Here is a 23,534-nt window from a genome sequence, read left to right on the forward strand (position 1 = left end):
TAGCAATTCCGGTGGGCTAAATTTGGAAATTATAAAGGCATTTAGTCTAGTAGTCACAGATAGTACAAATGACTAACAAAGCACAGAGGATTAGTAAACATTAAATAATGCATAATCTAAAGATAAACGTATTTTCTATTCTTTTAAATCCCAGAGGTTGCCAAGAAGCCCCTGCCTCCTACTGCCTTAATTCCGGCAAAAGGTAAATGAAACGATATTGTTAAATATTTTTATTTACTCCTGAGATTTGCATCTCTGCTCTGGATTCTTTTTTTAAATATGAGGCTTCTAGTTGATCGTAAAGTTGTGGCATCTCCTCTGCCATATTCAAATTAGTACCAGAAATGACGGTTTCCTATTGCTCCAATCCCAGAAAGGGAATCAGAGGCGATGTTGATGCAGGCAGCCTCAGTGGAAACAGCAGTGGTGAGGGGTGGAAAGGGAGGCAGCATCCTTATTGTTTTACTTGTAGTTAACACAAGTACTAAGGATCACGTAAACAATGTTAGCCTTCATTTTTTTTAAGCTGTTGTTATAAAAACAACTATTTGACTTGGTTACATAATTTTAAGTATCATCTTTACAAAACTGATAAGAGAGTCATATTCAACTATCAGAAATGTAGCTTTAAAATTAGAAATGTTTCTGAAAGAATAATTAGAAATTTAAATAGAGGTTAACATTAAATATAAATTCCATTAAATGATCAAATGTTAAAATATCCTTGTGGGAAACCAGGGGCTTCGCAAACTGGAGGTCCTTTAGAACAATGGAGGGTGTGTCCGTTTGATATTTACTGAATGCTGTTTTGTTCACACTGGAAAAATCCTCAAATTAAGAGTAGAGTGCACCTTGATACTCTTTATTGTGTTCCATAGTCAACAAAAATTTAAATGGATTCAACACACAGAAAATATGACAAATTATCGACATAACGCTGAGATCCAAACACTGATATTGTTTGACAACAGGCTTTGGTTTATGAAGTAATTGGATATGGATATAATTATGGGTAATGGATATAATTAATATGCTAATATTGTCATTTGATGTATCATTCATTCATTCATTCATTCATTCATTCATTTTAGCTCCTGAAATCATCGATGTATCCTCCAAGGCGGAAGAAGTGAAGATAAAAACCATAACCAGAAAGAAAGAGGTTCAGAAAGAAAAAGAAGCTGTGTATGAGAAAAAGCGTGCCGTCTATGAGGAGAAGAGAGTTTTCATTGAATCTTTGGAAGAACCTTACGACGAACTAGAAGTGGAACCATACACGGAGCCATTTGAAGAACCTTATTATGAAGAACCAGATGAAGATTATGAGGAGACCAAGGTAGAAGCTAAAAGGGAGGTTCATGAGGAATGGGAAGAAGATTTCGAGGAAGGCCAGGAATACTATGAAAGGGAAGAAGGTTATGACGAAGGGGAAGAAGAGTGGGAAGAAACTTACCAAGAGAAAGAAGTAATTCAAGTGCAAAAGGAGGTTTACGAAGGTATGTATCAACTGGGCGCCTTTTGTTCTCTTTCTTCTCAGTTCCTCGTATTTTCAATGTTGTTACCCTGATCTGTAATGGATATGAAATCAATGAAGTGATCATTTAGGTCTTAAGGTTAGAAATTTTTAGAAACTTAATCTTTAAGTTTCTGTAATTATTTTCAGGCTTTGACATTATAAGTGGAAACATTCAGTCCTATTACTGAATTACGAGTGCTATTTTCTAATGCAGAAATTCAGGGTTTACTCCCACTACCTTGCTGCATCTCTGCTTGATCCTGCTTCGAAATCCAGCTGCAAGGGATCGTGTTTCCAATAACGATCCCAAACACAATACTTTCCATGATTATATATTCTGATTTCCTTTGCAATTGATACAAACTACTAGAACTCACCTATTTAAGCATCCCTTCTTATTCCTGTTTTTGTTAAAGAATCCCGTGAGAGAAAAGTTCCAGCAAAAGTGCCTGAAAAGAAAGCACCGCCTCCAAAAGGTATGTAATTGGAATTATTTAAGTAGATCAGAGCATCAACATCATTATCATGGCTTGTTTGGCAAAGATGTATAAACCACCAGTTCAATCCAATAGGCACAACTTCTTCTCTAAGCTTTATTGTATCAACGAATTTTTTTCCTAAGAATATCTAATTTATTTAATGCAAAATTTAAAAAGATCATAAAAAGATTATTATGATAAATATTTTTAAAAATAACCAAAATATTTGAAGTACAGAACCTTGTACTTAAAGTTCAGAGTACCAAACTTGTTTCTTTCTTTAAAATTATATACATATTATATATGCATGTAAACATATATACATACATATATGGATACATAGGGAGAAAGAGAGAATTTTAATAGAAATTCTAAAAGTACTGCAATTTCTTTAAAATGCTTGCAGTTATAAAGAAGCCAGTAGTTGAAAAAATTGAAAAGACTTCTCGAAGAATGGAGGAGGAGAAAGTTCAAGTTACCAAAGGTATTATGATTTAAAACATTTCTAGTACCATGTACACACGTCGTCTGTTTACTGATGTATGTTCCCGTGTTAGTTATTTATATAATCATCTAAAGTATTTTTAAATTTTGTGCAAAGCAGTATTCTTCACAATACAAATATATCTGTACATATTTTTTAAGTACCCGAAGTTTCAAAGAAGATTGTTCCACAAAAAACTTCTCGGACTCCAGTGCAGGAAGAAGTAATTGAAGTGAAAGGTATACATCTTTGTCTTTCCAGCTACAAGTTTTAAACATTTTTATTTATGTCTATGGATATGTGTACATATATTACTAAACAATTCACAAACCTGAAACTACCAACATGAAGACATGTTTATACAGTATATATTTTATGTCGAGTTGCACATAACGCATAATTTAAGGAAATAATAACATTCCCTTTGTTTCTAATTTTGCTTTAAAATTACATAATTTTTTTAATCTAAGGAAGGCTTTGTTTAATGAATAGTCTTCTAACTTTACTATGCAATGCATCCCATTGCATATAATATTCCCCATCCTCTTGTTCATGTGAAGAAACCGTAATGGATTTGGAAAAGCACCACATTATGTGTGAAGAAGTTGTGTCTATTTGATTCCCACTTAATAATGTTTGGTAAAGGCTGCATGGGTTGTTTGTCCTTATATATCAAAACATGATTTGTTTTCTTGTCAATACTGACTTTATTCTCAAGCTCTCATATTAACCCATTCATTCTGTATCTAAAGACTTACACAGAGTATGTAATCTATGTATTTGATCTGGTATCTTGTCTTAGAAAAACAAATACTAAATGTGAAATGCTCTCTTTGAAGTCCCAGCTGTGCATACAAAGAAGATGGTTATTTCAGAAGAAGAGATGTTCTTTGCTTCTCACACAGAGGAGGAAGTGTCAGTCACAGGTATAAGGCACATTTGAATTTGGGGGCTCAGATGGAAGGGCGTCAGATGAATTTTTATCCCTCTTCTTCTTACCTAACTTGTGATTCTATAGGCATCTCTGTCTCCTTGTAGCTCTCTGTCATCTTCTCATTGCACATTGTCTCTGTTTTAATTCGTATTTCAATATTCTTTGTAAATTATAATTACCACCCACAATATGGCACACCAGTAATTAAAATGTACATTTTTTTAAAGTCCCTGAGGTACAAAGGAAAACTGTTACTGAAGAGAAAATTCATGTTGCTGTTTCCAAAAAGACTGAGCCTCCACCTAAAGGTATTAGTGATTCCTTCTAAGTTTAAAATCTTTTAAAATTTCCATAGCAGATCCAAGCATCTGGATATGTTAATATTGCATAATGGATTTGGTCACACGGTCAGCAGACCTATGGCCACTGTGTACAATGGACATTACAGGGGGATGGGAGACCATGAGGAGCACACAGGAGAGAGGAATGAACATAAATGGAAACTCTGTTCTCTGCTTCAGAGACCTTACAATCTAGCGACCAGCCTTTTGGAAATAGAGATTTGATGTCCTGGAGCCAGCTCATGCCAACTCCCCCAGAGCTGATGGTTAAGTTTCAGGGATGCTGCGACCCAGTGTGCAATACCTCCATGACTAAAAGTTAAACTATATGAACTTACAATTAAACAAATTATATTAAAAACCATGATCATAGTTAAAACTCTCTGCTTCCACTTTGACTGCACTTTATTATTATTATCTCTGTTTCTGAGGTTGTTTCCATCTATTGTGCCTACGTAGTCAAAGTACTGGATTGCGGTGGGCAACTGCACATCTCTTCCCAACTCCATGACAATGTCACCATGCTCGGTAGCCAGGGAGGGAGTGTTTACACCATCACAGAAATTGGAAAATGGCAGCTGCTACAAATTAGGGCTCTTCCCCCACACCCCCTCCCCAAATCGTTACATATTTAGGATACAAAAACTATTTAAGGTAATCTAATGCAATCATTATAATGCAGTCGCTTTGTACATGTAAAGTTTCTAAAACCGGCATCTGGGGCACTTTCTAGGAAAGTGGAGGCTCCTGCAGTCCAGTCGAAGGTGACTAACAGCCACATTTTCAGTTCCCTTCACACTCGTTTCTCACGTAGAAGTTTCTTGCATTCGTTTGTCATAAAAGAGAAATGTCTACACTTTATTTTAACACTACCTTGCAACCACATATACCTTGTTGTAAAAACACAAGATTTCTCAAAAATGGCACTCTTTTTTAAAGTCCCTGAGCCACCTAAGAAACCAGTCCCAGAAGAAGTGGTTGCTGTTCCCGTTCCTAAAAAGGTGGAGCCCCCACCAGCCAAAGGTAGAATAATATTTTGGGGAAAAAATTTCTCCATGTCTGTCTTTTTTTTTTTTTTTTTGTATCTTTCTCTATGGGATCTGTGTATTAACAAAACAGCATCTGTCAACAATTTGTAATGTATTTAGTTCTGTGTATGTTTATTTCATTAATTGTGGTAATGTATTATGCAAGTATCAGTAACATTTAGACCATACTAACTGGGTCTTTGTTTCATGGAATGTATGTAGTGTCTCTATGGTACTGATTTATTTAGCATACATTTCTACCACAAGTAGAGCATGTTTAATTACTTCCTAAATTCTTACACTCTTACTGAGGATTTATGCTTTAGTATAATCTTAAATGTCTCAGAAGGAGACTCGAATTCTCAACATTGTTTGAACAATGGTATCTTTAAAGTTCCTGAAGTTCCCAAGAAACCTGTGCCAGAGGAGAAAAAGCCCGTTCCTGTACCCAAAAAGGAACCTGCTGCTCCCCCAAAAGGTACACCAGAACTGATCATGGGGCAACCCTTTGCCCCAAATGCCAGTCTTTTGTTTTATGTGGTCTTCAACCGCATGCTATGCTGTCTTAGTATTTTGTGTCTTTTAGATGCCCCTCGTGTTTTTCATTTGTTTACCACCTTCCAGGGCTGTACTCTTGGCATGCATTATTTATGACACTGAACATCCCAAAGACATTACCAAAGTGTTCTTAAAAGAAGTAACTATGTCAAACTGCTGTCTTAAATTTTTAATATCTTTCCTATCTCAGAGAAAGAAGAAATTTTGTGAAACTCGTATTCAGCAGGCGTGTTTGGAAGAAAAACTCTTTCACCCCTTATATATGGGATGTTTTTCTTAATACAAAACACTTCCATGAGTTATAATGAGAGACAAAGAGTAGCAACCTTCTGACGGTGTTTGGCAGAACTGAATATTAACTAGGCAAAGATTGTACAATGCTGCTAGTAACTGTCACTCTTCTGAAAAGTCCATAGTGGTGAGTCTAGAATAGTGGGAAACATTGATTTTCGACATGTACTTTCACCGTGTTTCCCGACTTTAATTGAATGTCAGTATTTGCCATAAATGTTACGATTATCTGTTATCTAGTCAGAGGCCTTTTGGTCTAGGTATGTTTGGATTCGATGTGCTAATCCTTTACTTTGCTTTTGAATTTGGTTCGTTTTGTGGGGGCGGGTGGTGGTATAAGACACGACTTTATGGATGCAGTGAAACTATAGACTGCACACATCTGGTCTGTTACAGAGAGATTCAGCAAGAATTCATTAGCATCCAATTTAGGCTTACTGAAATCATCATGTTCCCATTTTGCCTGACTTCCATTGTCCAGTTTCTTCCTGAATCAATTCTGTTTCTCCTCTTTCTCAAACTCTTGACTGTTTCAGAATTCTGGGTCTTCTTTTTTTAATCGAATGATTTGTAAAATGATTTCTGATTATCTAATCATTAGAAAATAATGAGTATATGAAGATAAAATATATTAAAAGATCATATTACTAAAACCAATACTAATACCAAAGCCACTTGATCACTCCTGAAGGAGACACAGAGACATGTCTCACCATTGAAATAAATACACATGGTAACATATATAGATATGCATAAACACCCATATATAGATAATATATACAGACAGAAATGTGTATCTGTATAATTACATCGAGATGTTACAAATGCAAGTATAGAAGTGCAGGAGTTCACAAAAACTGCTATCCTGTTTGAAATGGAAACAATTATTGCTAGTAATGCATCCTGTTAAAATAAAATACATCTGCTGGTTAAAAATTCCACACCATCGACACTTAGATAAACTAAACTGTTGTTAACCTTTTTGGGTCAGAGATCCTTTTGAAAACAATGAAGCCTCTTAGAGAAAAGCATATATGCACATACCCACAAAATTTCACACACAGAGCTCCCCAAAGCCATTGACACATGGATATCAGATGGAGAAGCCAATTTACTCTAGAATGAGTGTTTCCTGATTTTTCAACACACTACAGTTGCATCAAAAACAAACAAAATCAGAAGAGAAATGGGAAAAATATGTTAACATATAGATACAATTATTCTAAATATGCCTTAGTCTAAGATAGTCTTAGATAAATTAACTCCATTGTCATTATGGATTCCATTTCTCCATACAAAGCATAATGACACTTTGCTATATTCTATATCTACACACTATATTGTTTGTGTAGTCACTGGTTTGTTTTATCAAAAACATACCGATATGTAAATAAGTTATGTACATATTTTTTGTGTATATAACTCACTTTTAGTTGCTTGAATGCTTCTGTAACACTACTTGTGGCATTTATCACATCATGACCTTTGTAACATTATAGTCTAATTTTCTGTGTTATTTTGCCAATACATCGAAACTCTATAACATTAATTAACTACTAAAGATTTGTGTGTGTTCCTATGTCCATTCATAAAAGTGGTATATGTCTGAACTAATGTTCTGTTTAAAAAACTTTAAGTCCCAGAGGTGCCAAAGAAACCGGTCCCTGAAGAAAAGATTCCTGTTCCTGTCGCAAAGAAAAAGGAAGTTCCACCAGCTAAAGGTACGGTGTCTTGCATGGTAAAGGAGCCCTATTTTTATGTCTTGAGTACAAAACACTTTTGTGTTTCCTTATGTGTTGAGTTACTTTAATTCAAAATGAGTGTTTTATGGTGTGAGTAATAATTCAACGGAAGTGCCTGTCCACCTGCCTACTCTTTTACAAAGTAGCTGTAAATTAGCTACTTGGGAAAATATAAATTCATTTCTAAAAATTCATGTCTTTTCAAGTTCCTGAAGTACAGAAGAGGGTTGTCACAGAAGAAAAAATAACCGTTGTGACTCAAAGAGAAGAATCTCCACCACCAGCAGGTACTTAATTCCATCTTCATAAATAACCTTATCTTTCCTTGAGGCTTCTTTAATTGCATGTCTTCTTTCATGGGCATGCCAATTCTGTGTTGCTCATTTATTTTGCCGTTCTGGGAATTTTAAAATCAAATACTATTCTTTAAGTGCCAGAAATACCAAAGAAGAAAGTTCCTGAAGAAAAAAGACCCGTTCCTCAAAAAGAGGAAGAAGTTCCACCACCAAAAGGTATCGCCTCTCTCTCTTTCCAAGAACCACCTTACATAATATTATGTGACAAGGCAAATGATAGTTTTGTTAGTTCTGTGATATTGAGTGCATTGTGGGTGTATATCTGTGTTTGGGGTTGGCCTTCAGTGAGATGACTCTGAGGTTCTAAAAGTACATGTTTCTAAAGTGCCAGCTCTACGTAAGAAACCCGTCCCTGAAGAAAAAGTTCCTGTGCCAGTTCCTGTCGCTAAGAAAGCTCCTCCTCCCCGAGGTAGGATTTGACAAAAATCTTTTAGCTTGTGAATTCTTCCTTTGTTCCATCACGTGTCTTTCTGCGTGACCCTCCGTCTCTCTTCTGATTGAATTGTTATGTGTACATCCTTGTGATGTGTTACGTAACTTGTTTTCCCATTGTGTTAGTGAGAACAGTATATTGTGTATTTATTACCCAAACTCCTAGGGAGAGAAAATTATTAAGATTCTTAAAATTTAAACTTCAACTTTAATGCTTTTTTAAAGCTGAAGTTTCTAAGAAAACTGTGGTAGAAGAAAAAAGATTTGCTGCCGAAGAAAAACTATCTGTTGCAGTTCCTCAAAGAGTGGAAGTCATGCGACATGAAGGTATATAATCAGAAGTGAGGGGGGAAATGGGTGTGTGTGTTTCCTCAATGTCCTTCTTTCCAGATGTGACTGTTTACCTTACAAGTTGTCCTTATCGGTGTCTACCTGCCATAGCTTTCTGAGACTGAGTCTTTTGTGTCTGCATTGGTCCTAAATCATTCCAAGACAGTGAATGGGGTGCTGAAAATGTGATAATTGTCCAAAGTGGCCACACTTGGACATCATCTGAATATTCTTCTCAGTCTTGGGCTGTACTGTTCTCTTATCTTAAATCAGCTCTCACTTCCATGTAATGAGGGAAGCACTATGAAGCCACGCCCTCAGCAGAGAGAAGAACCATTATCTATCTGTAGGGAACATATGGCTATTACCAGTATTTCAGGAGACTGAATTTAAATTAAATATTATCTTTTAAAATACCTGCAGAGGAGGAGTGGAGTTATTCAGCAGAAGAGGAAAGAGTGTCCGTTTCAGTTTATAGAGAAGAGGAAAGAGAGGAGGAGGAGGAGGAAGTGGAAGTTACAGAATATGAAGGTAAACAATGCCCTGATCCAGAGATGATCTGGAGTCTTGATGGGCTGTTTTCTTTCACAGATTGTTTCTCAGATTAATGAAAGTGACACAAATTCAGTGAGCATCTGTGGGCCTCATTAGATGTATCTGTTGATCAAAACACAAGATTCAGGAGCAGGACTTAGAGTAAACATCCAATGTATTTCTTGTCCATCCTCTCTTACTTGGCTACAGGTGAGGGGGAGAGAAAAGGCTTCATATTTATAGGTTACTCATGGTGCAGGTATCGCCATACACATGTATCCTTTCAGTAGACAGGACTCGATTTCAGCATGGTGGGCTAGCATAAACTTCACCTGGTAGTCTAATGTCTAAAACATGGGTAACATAAAGCAGTGTTGATAGCACAACTCACAGTTTTTAAATGAATAAGAAATTGTGTTATTATATTCCAGAAGTCAAGGCCATGTTTGATAGTGAAGCACTGAACACATAGGCTTTTCTTATATTTCATGTGTGGAGAAAACAATGATGTAATATCTTTGATTGAATTAGCTATTCAGATGTCCCCATACCTATAATGCTAGTTCTCTATTGCTTCATAAGGATTGAACAATAAGCTTTATTTCAGTCCTTTTCAATGAGTAAGATACCACTAGGTTTACTGTTAAAGTGCAGCACCCTGGCTGAAGCTATATATCTGAAAGAACTTCCTTAAGAAATTTCCGACATAGCTCTGCTTTAAAGAAAAATCAGTAAGTTCTGTAACAAATTGACCTTTTTTCTAATAAAAAGATAAATAGAATTCTATATGTAGATGCCCTTGAGAGTGCATTTCTGGCTAGTAAATGCGCCCCACTTCTTCTCCACGTGGAAGAAAAGTCCATATAAAATTCCCAGGGGCAATCATAACGGAATGGCTTGGAGCAGAGCAAGACGGGACATGAGTCCCAAGAGGAAGCCCACCGGTTCTGTTGTGCTTCCTGGGAAAGGCCACGGTGTTGGGTGTAAGTCAGGAATCTAATAGATCAAAGGAGGGCCCCATCCCTTTTAGACATGTTTGGGAAACCAAACATAACATGTGTATAAAGAAAGCTCTCGGGGCGCCTGGGTGGCTCAGTCGGTTAAGCAGCTGACTTCGGCTCAGGTCATGATCTCGCGGTCCGTGAGTTCAAGCCCCATGTCAGGCTCTGTGCTGACAGCTCAGAGCCTGGAGCCTGTTTCAGATTCTGTGTCTCCCTCTCTCTGACCCTCCCCCGTTCATGCTCTATCTCTGTCTCAAAAATAAATAAACGTTAAAAAAAATAAAAAAAAAAAAGGAAGTTCTCACTGCATGAATCTGATTTCAACTTTTGACAGTACACATTATAAATCTCTTTCTGTATATGGATTCTAGTTAAAAAGAGAGATGTTCTATGATGTTCTTAAGTTTTCATTAAGCCCGGAAGATTTAGGGAGAAGATGGGTAGTCTGTTAAGTTGGCTTTTAGTGTAAAGAGATGTGTCTATAACTAGATTCTATTCTATAATTAATACTATACACATAGGTTCAAAAATCATATGAAGACACCTGTCTCTTCTACCATACCTGTCCCCACAAAGATGGAAAAAAATACACCACCCAGTTTCCAAGTCCTCAGTAGGTTTTTCATATGTAATACAGGCTTTTTTATAAACCCATTTACAATTCCTCAAGTGTATGTTTCTGCCCTGAAGCCTTCAAACCTAGAGTGCTCTGTTATTTTTGAAACCTATCTTCAAATGCTTGTGTTCTTATTAATTTAGCCACTAGGATTGTTTTTTATGTCGTGTACTTGTCCTGTTCTTCCTGTGAATACAAGCATTATTATCTTTATGATACACTTGAAAATTAAATTATTGAAACTTATTTTCCACATGCTTTATTGAGGCACATGCTTTGACTAAAATGCACTTCTTTGGGTATCTTAAATGGGAACAATCGGGAATCTGGCATGTGTTAAACTGTTTATTATTTTAATTGCTCTTTGAAGTAATAAATTACAGCTGAAGTTAAACTTGAAAAGCACTACAACTTTTTTAAAAACTGATGTCTTTAAAGTGATGGAAGAGCCTGAGGAATATGTCGTGGAAGAAAAGATGCACATTATTTCTAAGAGAGTGGAGGCCGAACCTGCCGAAGGTACACCGACTCTTGTGTTAATTTGAGCCCCACGTGTGTTTGGCTTGTCCCATTCTTTATGTCCTCTTGTGGTTAGTTTATCACTTGTATTGCAAGTATTGATAGCCATCACGTCTAAGTAAAAAGATTCCATATATTTTTATCGAAAAGAAATCTGAGGGCACCTGGGTGGCTCAGTCACTTAAGCACCTGACTGTTGGTTTCAGCTCAGGTCATGATCTCATGGTTTGTGAGACTGAGCCCCACATTGGGCTCTGCACTGACAGCACAGAGTCTGCTCAGATTCTCTGTCTCCCTCTCTCTTTGCACCTCCCCATTTGTGTGCTCTCTCTTTCAAAAATAAATAAACAGTTAAAAAAAAAGAAATCTGGGCATTTCTACACATGTATTTTGTAATCTTTTCAAGTGCGTGAGAAGCATGAGAAGAAGATTGTGCTGAAACCGAAAATTCCTGCTAAGGTAGAGGAGCCTCCACCAGCTGAAGGTATAGTTCTCTCTCAAAGAATATGATACCCTTTGCTTTAATAGCTATAAAGACTCTGAGGACTGCCTGAATTTTGTCCTCACACGTGTATCAACATCTTTGCTGATTCAGTCATTAATGTTTGTGTGTACGTATGGTCTTTACAAAAAGCGAAGCCCCACATGTCACTTTATCTGTAATGCAAACTGATGTTCTTAAACCTCATCTTTCTAAAGTTCCTGAGGCACCTAAGAAAACTGTGCCAGAAAAGAAAATCCCTGCTGCAGTTCCTAAAAAGGAAAAGGTGCCACCAGCTAAAGGTATATTGGCTTTATTTTATTCTTTCTTGCATAATGTCTGTCTTTTTCATCTTAAATTGGTACGTTCTTCAGATTTGTGTAACACTAACAAGAAAAGGTGTGCCTGTGTTTAAGATTTTCCACGTTGTGTGCTTGATTGTGTTGCTTGATATCTTTTAAGTGCCAGAAGAGCCAAAGAAGCCAGTTCCAGAAAAAAGGGTTCCTCCAAAAGTGGTTAAGAAAGAAGAACCTCCCCCAACCAAAGGTAAATGAAATTCTCCAGCACAAAAACAAGAACCGTGTCTTGTCTTTTCATCCTCTCGCTGCTGACCTTGGCTCACACCTTGTGTGTGGGGGTTACTGGTGTATGTCGGAGGCAATGGTGTATTATTGCCTTATCTATGGGTGGAGTATTAACCTGTTGTGACGTTTATTGGTGTGTGTGTTGTGAATTGTCATAGTCTAAAATCACAGTACTTTCTGGCCAATACAAAAAAAAAAAAAAAATCCACTTTAAGTAAGTAATTTAACTCCCAAATCCTAAAATTATCTTTCAAGTGACTGAGAGGCACATGGAAATTACTCAGGAAGAAAAAGTTCACGTTGCTGTGACTAAAAAAGAAGAGCCTCCAAGAGCAAGAGGTACATGAGACCTTTCAATACACAGAATATTGTATTTAATCTATTCTCTTTACCAAATGCACTGGTTATATGGGTGTTGTTTGTTGTTCTTGTTGCTCTAGTTGTTTTGTATGTTTGAAATAATGCAAATGTCAAGTCTTTTATGTTTGAGTTACTATTCTCTGACTGCCTTTTGGAGGTTTGAATGAGGGAAACAAGTCTTTAAAGTGAAATCTGTCTTTAAAGTGCCCGCAGAGCCCAAGAGAGCTGTTCCAGAAGAAAAAATTCCAAAACTCAAACCTAAAAGAGAGGAGGAACCACCAGCAAAAGGTACACCAACTTTTTTCAAAACTCGAAAGAAGCATGTAGGTACTGAAGTTAACCTAGAGGAATTGGGATCTTTAGAGAAAATAATCTGAATACTTTATTATAAAATAAGTCGTATGCACACGCTATTTCCTGTCACTTCAAAACTCAACATTTCTGATACCAGAAAGTACTCTCTTCCTTCTTTTCCGCAAAAGTGCGAAGCTCCCCCAAACGTGTACTTTCCCTCAAAATGGACTCGTCTTCTAATATGTTATTGTCTGTATACTAAACTCATCTGCCGAAATGATTGTGTTGTGTGGCAGTCTTTGACAAAACTTCAAATTTTTTAAAGCCTGGATTTTCTACATGGTGCCAGTGGAGCTTATTGAGAACACTTTAGAATTCAGGCGAAGACACTACTTATGTGACTCAAGCTTCTGCCTAATGCTTGTTCTCTAGTCATTGTTTATGCTGGCTGGGTGTCTTTTTGAAGTCTCTTATAAACACTCCCTGACCTTCTTAAAGGCATTCAATATCTTTGAAACATTAAGCAGGTTAGGAAAAAGTATTCCTTTGTATCACAGACCATGTTTATTTCCCAGTCTATTGATTTTTTCTTGCCATGTGAATGAGAAATAATGACGAGCATGGTGATGGTTGTCTTTGTCTGTGGATGGTTCATACACAGTAGCTCTTAACATGTACATATTCAAAATCCTGCAATTCACTTTTAATAATTACTCTTTTTAAAGTCACTGAAATCAGAAAAAGAGCTGTTAAAGAAGAAAAGGTATCCGTTGAAGTTCCAAAAAGAGAAGCTCCTCCCGTGAAAGGTATGTTGAGCTTTGACTAAATAAAAAACTATACAGCTTTTTGCCTGCTACTTCCTAATTTGACTCCCACCTTTCCTGGCTTATGTTGACTTATGGCAGGACATCTAACATTTGTAATCATAAAGAGCAAAATGTACATTCTTTAATCCTTGAGGAAGAAAGGACAGTCAGGGTCTCCCATAACCAGTGCATGAATCCATCACATAAGAATGAAATCAAAGTGCATCGTCACTATCACTCCTAAATGGGCTTGAAGTAAAATGCTGCCTGTTGTCAATATTATTCTAGAAGTAACTGTAACTGAAGAGAAAGAATGGTCTTACACTCAAGAAGAAGAAACCGTTTCGGTAGAACGGGAAGAGGAATATGAAGAATATGAGGAATATGATTATAAAGAATTTGAGGAGTATGAGCCAACAGAAGAATATGACCAATATGAAGAATATGAGGAACGTGAATTTGAGCATTATGAAGAGTATAAAGAGCATGAAGAATATGTCACAGGTATGAGCAAAACTGCACACCTGACACCACATTAAATACTTTCAGATTCCATTAGAACGGGATAGAAGTTTGGATGCCCAAAGACATTTGCAAAGAACTTTACTTCATTTGACAAATTCAGGAGTTTTTGGTTCTTCGGTAACTTTTAGAAAAAAATCTCCATAAATCTTAAGGTTACTATTCAACTTTGGTTCTGAGACTAACCTATTTCCCCCTCATTTTTGCTTAGACACAAAATAGCAAATGTCCCTAAGTTTCTTTCTCAAAAGGGTTAAGAGTTTATCTGCAAGGGCCCATGATCATTGTAATACATGATCAGAAATTTCTGAATATCTTATTCTAAAATGTGTTATTATCGAGTACAATAGTCTTTTGAAAAATATTTTCCATGAGTCAAAAATATTTGTAAAAAAAATGTTTTCCATTTGATGTAAAACTCAAAAGATGGGTTCCCATCATCAAAACTTGACAAGTGAAATAAGTCATACAGAGAAAGACAGGTACCATATGTTTTCACTCTTATGTGGATCCTGAGAAACTTAAGACCATGGGGGAGGGGAAGGAAAAAAAAGTTAGAGAGGGAGGGAGCCAAACCATAAGAGACTCTTAAAAACTGAGAATAAACTGAGGGTTGATTGGAGGGGGGGGGGGGGTAGAAGGGAGGGGAAAGTGGGTGGTGGGCATTGAGGAGGGCACCTGTTGGGATAAGCACTGGGTGTTGTATGGAAACCAATCTGACAATAAATTTCATGTTAAAAAAAAACTTGACAAGACTGCTTCAGAAGTAAAGACAGAGGAGGCTAACACAAGCAGTTATGTTATATCTAATGAAGATCAGATTTGTTGAGTATAACTTCAGCTGCAATTTCTTTATTTTACTCAAAGAATTAAGTTCCTACTGGAATTTTGAAATGAATCAATATTATTATTTCATGTACCCAATCTCTGATACTTCATAGCTTAACTTTGAGAACATTCTATGTGGTTGTACAGATAGCATTAAAAGCCAACATTATTTAGAAAGAAGTCTTAACCATGATTTTTTTCTACCTGAAGTGAAATGAAAATGTTAATATGTAAGAGAAAGTTACAGTGACCTAAAAGCCAGGAGGAAAGGGCACTATAAGCTTTTAGACCTTAATCTCCTTGAACCTGTGATTCTCATTCAGCTCTAGAGGCTATGGCTACACTGTAAATAAAAGATATATTACTTTAGTTCTTTGAGTCCATTTAGGAAATAGCATGTTTTATTTATGTTCCAAAGTCTAACATTAAATACCCTGTGTGTACTTTTAAAGAACCCGAGAAGCCTCTCCCAGTAAAGCCTGTCCAAGAAGAACCGGTTCCCAAAAAGCCAAAGGCCCCACCAACTAAAGGTACAGTGAGAAAAATGTTATCAGTTCTAAGAGACCCATGTTTCCTACATGTCTGTCATGCTATACACACGTGTTGAAGTGGCAACGTACAAATTGTGTGTGTGTATGGGGGGGGGCGGTATTATGTTGTACATTGTGTTTCTTTTTGTTCTTACTACTCTTGAGAAATCTGGTTTTTAAATCTGTTAATATTGATATCTTAAAGTGCCGAAGAAACCTGTCCCTGAAGAAAAAGTACCAGTGCCCATTCCCAAGAAACTCAAACCTCCACCACCCAAAGGTACTTTGCAGAGTGATAACTACGAGAAACATCTTTGTTACCTATGTTCTATAAATGTGTCTTACTACCTTGTCTGCTGTTTTTTGTTTTTACTGAATGTGTTGTGGTCCTGATTCTTACATTTCACAGTTTTTGTGTATTTTTTATTTATATGGTATTTGTGTGGTTGGTTTTAATGTTCTTCAATAATTAATGTCTTCAAAGTGCCTGAAGAACCAAAGAAACTTGTTGAGGAAAAAATACACATTTCAGTTACCAAACGTGAAAAAGAGCAGGTGGCTGAGCCAGCTGTTAAAGGTATAATGATTTCCTTCCAAAATTGTGATCTTTTATAATGTCTCTTTTAAAATTAAGGTAGCTATGTTTTGCTTCATTTTGTTTTTGTATGTCTTTTATCATCGGGATTTATTAGATAGAAAAATCTGTCAACATAGGATAAGTAGATAATGTTACCTATAAAACAAAAAGTTGTTTTGAAATGTATCCTTAGCCTATGATACAAAAGCTGTGGCTACAATATATTTAAAATAGAATACTTGGATTTAAAATTGGTAACCATTTGACACATTCCTAACTTATCTAAATTGATATAATGATATAACAGTGTTGACCACGGTTTAATACCTGTTTATTCATTCTAAACTTATTTTAAAGGCTTAAAAACAAAAAATCTAACTCAGTGCCTAGTCTTTTTTTTTTCTAAGTATGAAGTAATTTCTCTGCACTTTCAGAAAGTATACTTACCCAGAGGCAAATTTAGCTTTTCGGTAAAGGATGTTTCCTACAAGCAGAGATACCTGAACACTAAACATAATTTCACATCTGGGTTCTGCTACTTCAAACTTACTTGAGTATTTTTGTCCGTTTTTATCCCAGTGAGGTTCAGAAGCATTTCCATGGAACATATAAAGCTTCTTATAAATGAACAGTTTTATATCTATCACATGAAAGACTTGTAAAATTATTCTGTCTGCTTAAAGTCTGACAAAGCAAGCATTGGCTAGGTAGCCTGTTTCTGACAATAAATCTCCTTATACTTAAATTTCAAGTGCCCTTGAAGCCCAAGAAAGTTGTCACAGAAGAAAAAGTACTTATTGCTAAAAAAGAAGTAACAGCACCTGTTAGAGGTACCTAATATTCTTTTTAATGTGTTGTCTTCTTTGTTGTAAAAGTCATGTTCAGTTCTACGTGTGAAACTCTTCTCTGGGAAAGATAAAGCCTGATCTTTCTTCTGTTACAAATGGCTATGTTCCTATGTGTCTTAATTTCCTTGAGTAATTGGTAAATGTCAAACCTAAAGATAATATCTTTAAAGTGCCAGAAGTACCCAAAAGACGAGAACCAGAAGAGATTGCCTTTGAAGAGGAAGTTGTCACCCAAGTAGAAGAATATTATGAAGAGGAAGAAGAGTATCTTCATGAAGAAGAGGAACTCATAACTGAAGAAGAAGTGGTACCAGTGATACCAGTCAAAGGTAGATTATGTCTCTTGACAAAGGGATACACAGCAGCATCTCTAGAGTCTAGGTGTCTCATTTGGTCAGACTCTGGGGCTTATTAGTACTGATGACCAATTCTGCTTATTTTAGAAACAGACACTTATGCTGAAGTATGATTTCTGCAGTTACTTTTCACATTTTATATCTTACATGCAACATTCCCAAAATTCTTAATAATATCTTTAAAGAGCCTGAGATACCCAAGAAACCTGTTCCAGAAGAGAAGAAACCTGTTCCTGTTCCCAAAAAGAAGGAAGCCCCACCAGCAAAAGGTATACCACCATTCATAACATGACCATAGAAAAGCCTTAATCTCCATATGAGTATCTTCTGAGTTCACAACTTTGTGTGTGTTGCTCTCTGTTGTTAGAAATGTTAATTGTGCTTTATACAGATGTGTTGTTACTAGTAATTAGAACTTACCTATAAACAATATCTTTAAAGTGCCTGAGATTCCTAAGAAGCCAGAGGAGAAGGTTCCTGTGCCCATTCCTAAAAAAGAGAAGCCTCCACCAGCTAAAGGTACATCTCTTTATAATCCATCAGTGGGATAATGTAATAATTTATTCACGTAGTATAACTTGATAAAACTTCTTTCCCCATGACAATATTAACAAGACAAGGGCCTCCCAACTGGTCATAAAAGCAGTTTACCATGTATTCATCTCTAAATTTTGCCATCAAAGCATGCTGATGCTAAATGCTTGGCTCTTTGTCTTTAGTGGAAAGTTCTTACTGTAAGGTAAATTCTTATAATACCAAAATGGACAAGATCACCCTTTACCAGGCATTGTGTGTTGTCTTTATCACCAGTCTGTGTTTTCTCAGTGTTCTCTATTTAAATTTTGTGCCTCTCCTTGCCTTTATTTTGTGGCTGTTATTATTTTCATTCTTAAAGTAAAATTATATGATGCTTCAGTTAAGTCCTAAAATTGTTGGGTCCTTATCGATGGGTGAAGAATTTGACACTAATCCTACTTGATATCTTTAAAGTTCCTGAAGTACCCAAGAAACCTGTACCAGAGGAGAAAGTACCAGTACCGGCTCCTAAAAAGGTGGAAGCTCCACCTGCCAAAGGTACATGAACTTGCGAAATGTTTTTATTTCACATTTGCATATAAGGAAAAAATTAACCAGTTCAATTCTATGCTCTTTCGGGATGCAACTGTTTAATATTCCCTCATGGAAAAGAAAAAAATTTATTTTAAAAATAAAATGCTTCTTGAAATGCCTTGGTTATAATTTTATTAATCTTTTTTGAGACTATGCTTAAACTCAAAATTTTATGTCATGTAACATTTTTCTCTAAATAATTTCTTTAAAGTGCCAGAAGTGCCCAAGAAGCCTGTGCCTGAGAAGAAGGTGCCAGTTCCTATACCTAAGAAAGTAGAGGCTCCACCCGCAAAAGGTACATCACTTCATCATTTAAGTGTGGGTTTCAGTTATGTATATTCACATACACCTTCCCCCATAACATTGCATGTTTTAAAACCTTGTTGATAAGAAATGTAAAAGTCAGGCATCTGTGATTATTTTCATATTCGTTGCTCCAAAACATAAAAGAACACATTCTTAAAGACAAATAATATTTTTAAAGTGCCAGAGGTGCCCAAGAAGCTCATCCCAGAAGAAAAGAAACCAACACCTGTTCCGAAAAAAGTGGAAGCTCCACCACCCAAAGGTACATTAGTTTCTTACAGAAACAGAGAAAAAGGAAAACTAACTGGTATTATACTGCCTCACTAATTACAATTAATGCTTAATGACATTGAATTTGAGACAATCGATGCTCTGTGATAACAGAATATTTGCGTTTCATGTTATCCCATTGTTATGAATAGTGTACGTAAAAGTGACACTTGTACGATTGAATAAATATCTTTAAAGTGATATCCAAGAAACGCGAGCCAGTTCCAGTTCCTGTAGCTCTACCTCGGGAAGAAGAAGTCCCATTCGAAGAAGAAATTGCTCCTGAAGAGGAAGTTCTACCTGAGGAAGAGGAAGTTCTACCTGAGGAAGAGGAATTTCTACCTGAGGAAGAAGAAGTCGCTCCTGAAGAAGAAGAAATTGCTCCTGAAGAAGAAGAAGTTCCTCCTGAGGAGGAAGAATTCATACCTGAGGAAGAAGTTGTACCTGAAGAAGAGGAAGTTCTTCCAGAAATTAAACCTAAGGTGCCAGTACCTGCACGAGGTATAGCAACTCTTCTTGGAGTCATCAAGACCTCTTTTATGTTGCATTCTGCCTTTCCATCTTTCGTATTCATCTCCAGTCTTATCTATACTACTTCATTCTTTACGTTGCCTACCATCTGAACCTTAGAAAGCGTTCCAGACATGTGTGCCTTTCTTGTTGTGTCTGTCATATGTGTCTATCGTAAATGATCTGAATGTCTTTTCAGATTTCATGACATGCAATGTTATTTAGTCATTCGTGGTCTTAGTCTCATTTGTCTTTTTGTTACATATATAATACTGTGCCTGCGGTTTTTAATGTCTTAAAATGAATGTTTTTAAGTGCCTGAAGTGCCAAAGAAACCTGTACCAGAGAAGAAAGTCCCTGTTCCTGCTCCTAAAAAAGTGGAACCTCCACCACCCAAAGGTATACTTCCCCTAAGTGAATGCACATTCTTCATCCATAAACATTTTCATCCAGACAAATTGTGGTGGAATTGGGTTTAGGAAAAATTATATTTATAGAATAGAGTGGCACATTTTTATTTCTAAAAATGTTCAGGAACACTGATATCCACTTTTCACTGGATGCAAAACAGTATTCAAGAACAAAGTTAAAAGAAAATATTGTCCCAGTACTGCCACAGAAGTTCTACCCAGTTGCCAATAATTTTATTAAACATCATAATTTTCTTTCTTTTTAATTTTTTTAATGTTTATTTTTGAGAGAGAGAGAGAGAGAATGAGAATGAGCAGGGGAAGGGAGAGCGAGAGGGAGACACGGAATCTGAAGCAGGCTCCAGACTCTGAGCTCACAGCACAGAGCCTTACGCGGGGCTCAAACTCACGAGCCGTGAGATCATGACCTGGGCCAAAGTCGGACGCCTAAGTGACTGAGCCACCCAGGCGCCCCAAACATCATAATTTTCATATAGATATTCTGCCAAGCTAAACATTATGAATACATTTTCCTAAGTTTCATCCTTCAGCCATTTATATGAAGTGCCTTTGTAACACCAGGATGAAGATAAAAAGGATTGAAGTATTTCTCAAAATATTATGGAATAGCTTATGTCTTGTGTTACATATATATAAATGGTAGCCCAGCAGGTTTTGACTTTAGCCTTGGGTTTGTTCCTTGCTGTATTATTCTGAGCAAGTCTTTTAACCAATCTGAGCCTCGGGTATCTCTCCTTTAAAATGGGGAGACTGGTATCAGTTCTAGCGGGCTCAGATATTATTGTGAGGACAAAATAAAGTAAGGTATGTGAAAGTGCTCTATCACTGAATGAATTATCCAGGTCAGACCATAGTACAGGACAAAGTCCATATAGTTATACCTTAAAGCTCAGTATTTTCTGCTAAAGGTCATGGCATCACTACTTAAAATAAGCATAACCCCTCCACCAGGTTAAATATCATATAAGCAGTGAAATGGTAAAGCTGGTCCTTTATCAAAATTTTTTAATGTTTTAATTTATGTTTTAGAGAGAGAGAGTGCGAGTGGGGTAGGGGCAGATATAGAGAGGGAGACACAGAATCTGAAGCAGGCTCCGGGCTCTGACCTGTCAGCACAGAGCCCGATGCGGGGCTTGAACTCACAAACGGCAAGATCATGACCTGAGCTGAAGTCTGATGCTTAACCGACTGAGCCACCCAGATACCCCATGCTGGTCCTTTATTAGATTTCAAGAATTCAGAAATACTTTATAGATAATGATTCAATAAATTACCAGTGAAATTTAGATGGATGAAATGACAGCATCTGTCCTCTGATATTCAAATAGGTTGCTGATCCCTTGCTCTACAAAACCTATTTATATCATAACATTGGGCTCCTGATCTACCCTATAGCTCTACCCTGAGCAACTGTTGCATGTGTTCTTTCTGTGTGTGGACTTCTTGTGTTCTCTCTTTTTTGTCCCTCACAATAAATTCTTATCATGAAATGATGTCTTTAAAGTGCCTGAGGTTAAGAAGAAAGTGCCAGAGAAGAAAATGATCATTCCTAAGAAAAAGGAGGCTCCCCCCGCCACAGGTACTGCTACTCCCAAGCAAATTAGACACTGCCACTTCTTTCTATCCGTAAAAGTCCCAGTGTTCTGTTTCAATATCTGTTACTATAACTTGTATTATTGCTGTGTCTGGTGTCTCTGTGTTTGTGTATCTTAAATTGTAAAATCAAATAATATCTTTAAAGTTCCTGTGGTGCTTAAGAAACCTGAACCAGAAAAGAAGGTGCCTCCTCCTGGTCTTAAGAAAGCAGTGGCTCCTCCTGCCAAAGGTACATCTCCCCAAAACAGGAATGTGTTTGTTGTACTGATGTTGAACTGTGATGCTGTCCACACAGGATGTTCAACATAAACGTTTGCTTTGTGTGGTGTGTCATTTGCATTCCCCATTTGTGACTCTGTTGCAACCATGTTTGTGCTATGTCATTTTTCCCCGCTTTGTGTTTGTGTATTTTACGTTGATTCTCTACATACGTTACTTCTCAAAGATAAAAACACTATCTTTAAAGGGCCCGAAGTAACTAAGAAGCCAGTCCATGAAGTACCTGTTGCTCTTTCTAAAAGAGTAGAGGCTCCAGCAATAAACAGTAGAATATCTCTTTAATGGGCTGTTAGTCTTAAATCACAAACCTCTTTATTTTTGTTTCAATAGCTGATTATGTGAAATCTCAATGTTTCATCTTGTGCATGTGTATTTTGATATTTACTACCTTGTGTTGAAAAATGGGAAACTTGGTCTTTATGCACTCTTCTTTGGTTCTTGCATTCTAAATTCCTAAAACAATCAATATCTTTTAAGTTCCTGATGTGCCTAAGAAAATGGAAGAAAGACAAATCATTCTCCTTGAAGAAGAGGAAGTTCCACCGATTGAAGGTAGATGACTTTCTAAGAAAATAGATATTCCAAGTCATCGTTGTCTTATCATTGTTTAATATTTGGAGGAGACAAATGTACATTTCACTTCAGAAAATAAACATATTCAGGCTCTAAAAGAAATTATTATTTACCTAATAAAAATTGGGCAGGCAAATGAAAATCAACTGACTCTCCTTTCTCACACGCTTAGCCTATTTGTTTGTTTATTTATTTGTTTTCTTTTAATGACACTCTTTGAAACGAAACTGTATTTTCCATGGGGAATTTTTCATCAAATGATGTGGTTGGCAATAGCAGAATATACCCACCCAAAAGAAATTCCCAGTTAAGCCTGAGTAGTTGGTACAGAAAACCTGACTTATACCGCTAAGTGAATGTTTGCCTTCAAACAAGTCCATCTCCATTAAAAATAATGATAATAATTTTAACTAAATTCTCTTTGATATCCTTTCCAAATATGAAATTCTTGAAAGGTCCTAATGTATTTGAAGACCCCATAGATTTTTTTCAAGGACTAGTGAGTTCTGACGCACTGGAAAAATGTTGAGCTATGGATTACCTATGTTTATGATGACCTCTGTTTTCAGATAGATCATTTTAGTTTAATATTCAAAAATAATTATTATTTACAAAGTAATAATCTTTTTAAAGTGTATGAGGAACCGGAAGAGCCTATTCTGGAAGAAGAGATCCCAGAAGAACCACCTAGCATAGAAGAGGTTGAGGAGGTGACACCACCTAGAGGTACAGCTTCTCTTGGGAGTTGGACATTTAAAATCTATGGTGTTCCAAATCTTTCCCAGGATATGTCTAAATCTAATATTCCTCAATATACTTTTCTCACATCTTATCAATGATAAATTGAAGATCAATAATTAATAGCACCGAAAGTGTCCCTTCCCCTCCCCCAACTTTTCTACTATTAGCCCTTCAATTTTTTCTGGCGAGGCCCTGTCGTAAGATTTTCTCCTAGTTTCTAGTTTTGGGGCTTTTATTCAATATGAAAGTGGAGGGAAATCTATTTCTGTGTTGTTTACTTTATAGAATAATTCTTAGCCTATTATTCCTGTAAACTATGACAAGCTTTTTCATTAACTGATATTATATTTGCTAATAGGATTAAGAAATAA

At 36.5% G+C, this 23,534-nt stretch overlaps 1 protein-coding gene across 50 annotated transcripts in view; it reads left to right on the plus strand.

The window, feature by feature from the left end:
- TTN (titin) overlaps positions 1 to 23,534 on the plus strand; it is a 275,095-nt gene that overhangs the window by 110,608 nt on the left and 140,953 nt on the right. For 25 of the 50 annotated variants that reach the window (XM_049615442.1, XM_049615431.1, XM_049615432.1 and 22 more), the window contains 28 exons: positions 155 to 202; positions 1,092 to 1,496; positions 1,933 to 1,992; positions 2,402 to 2,479; positions 2,641 to 2,718; positions 3,319 to 3,405; positions 3,641 to 3,721; positions 4,694 to 4,777; positions 5,177 to 5,260; positions 7,269 to 7,352; positions 7,580 to 7,660; positions 7,805 to 7,885; positions 8,055 to 8,138; positions 8,387 to 8,488; positions 8,915 to 9,022; positions 11,081 to 11,161; positions 11,568 to 11,645; positions 11,861 to 11,944; positions 13,606 to 13,686; positions 13,975 to 14,190; positions 15,489 to 15,566; positions 15,772 to 15,846; positions 17,789 to 17,866; positions 18,338 to 18,421; positions 18,669 to 18,752; positions 18,942 to 19,025; positions 22,327 to 22,401; positions 23,056 to 23,148. In XM_049615442.1, the coding sequence (XP_049471399.1) occupies positions 155 to 202; positions 1,092 to 1,496; positions 1,933 to 1,992; positions 2,402 to 2,479; positions 2,641 to 2,718; positions 3,319 to 3,405; positions 3,641 to 3,721; positions 4,694 to 4,777; positions 5,177 to 5,260; positions 7,269 to 7,352; positions 7,580 to 7,660; positions 7,805 to 7,885; positions 8,055 to 8,138; positions 8,387 to 8,488; positions 8,915 to 9,022; positions 11,081 to 11,161; positions 11,568 to 11,645; positions 11,861 to 11,944; positions 13,606 to 13,686; positions 13,975 to 14,190; positions 15,489 to 15,566; positions 15,772 to 15,846; positions 17,789 to 17,866; positions 18,338 to 18,421; positions 18,669 to 18,752; positions 18,942 to 19,025; positions 22,327 to 22,401; positions 23,056 to 23,148 (2,736 nt within the window). Of the gene's footprint in view, positions 1 to 154; positions 203 to 1,091; positions 1,497 to 1,932; positions 1,993 to 2,401; positions 2,480 to 2,640; positions 2,719 to 3,318; positions 3,406 to 3,640; positions 3,722 to 4,693; positions 4,778 to 5,176; positions 5,261 to 7,268; positions 7,353 to 7,579; positions 7,661 to 7,804; positions 7,886 to 8,054; positions 8,139 to 8,386; positions 8,489 to 8,914; positions 9,023 to 11,080; positions 11,162 to 11,567; positions 11,646 to 11,860; positions 11,945 to 12,104; positions 12,189 to 12,481; positions 12,566 to 12,790; positions 12,875 to 13,605; positions 13,687 to 13,974; positions 14,191 to 15,488; positions 15,567 to 15,771; positions 15,847 to 16,050; positions 16,144 to 16,895; positions 16,974 to 17,161; positions 17,321 to 17,532; positions 17,617 to 17,788; positions 17,867 to 18,337; positions 18,422 to 18,668; positions 18,753 to 18,941; positions 19,026 to 19,231; positions 19,535 to 21,478; positions 21,554 to 22,326; positions 22,402 to 23,055; positions 23,149 to 23,534 lie in introns of all 50 variants that reach the window. The other 25 variants (XM_049615448.1, XM_049615455.1, XM_049615484.1 and 22 more) reach the window with 24 other exon arrangements.

The sequence above is a fragment of the Panthera uncia genome, assembly GCF_023721935.1.
Source record: "Panthera uncia isolate 11264 chromosome C1 unlocalized genomic scaffold, Puncia_PCG_1.0 HiC_scaffold_3, whole genome shotgun sequence".
Classification (NCBI taxonomy): Eukaryota; Metazoa; Chordata; class Mammalia; order Carnivora; family Felidae; genus Panthera; species Panthera uncia.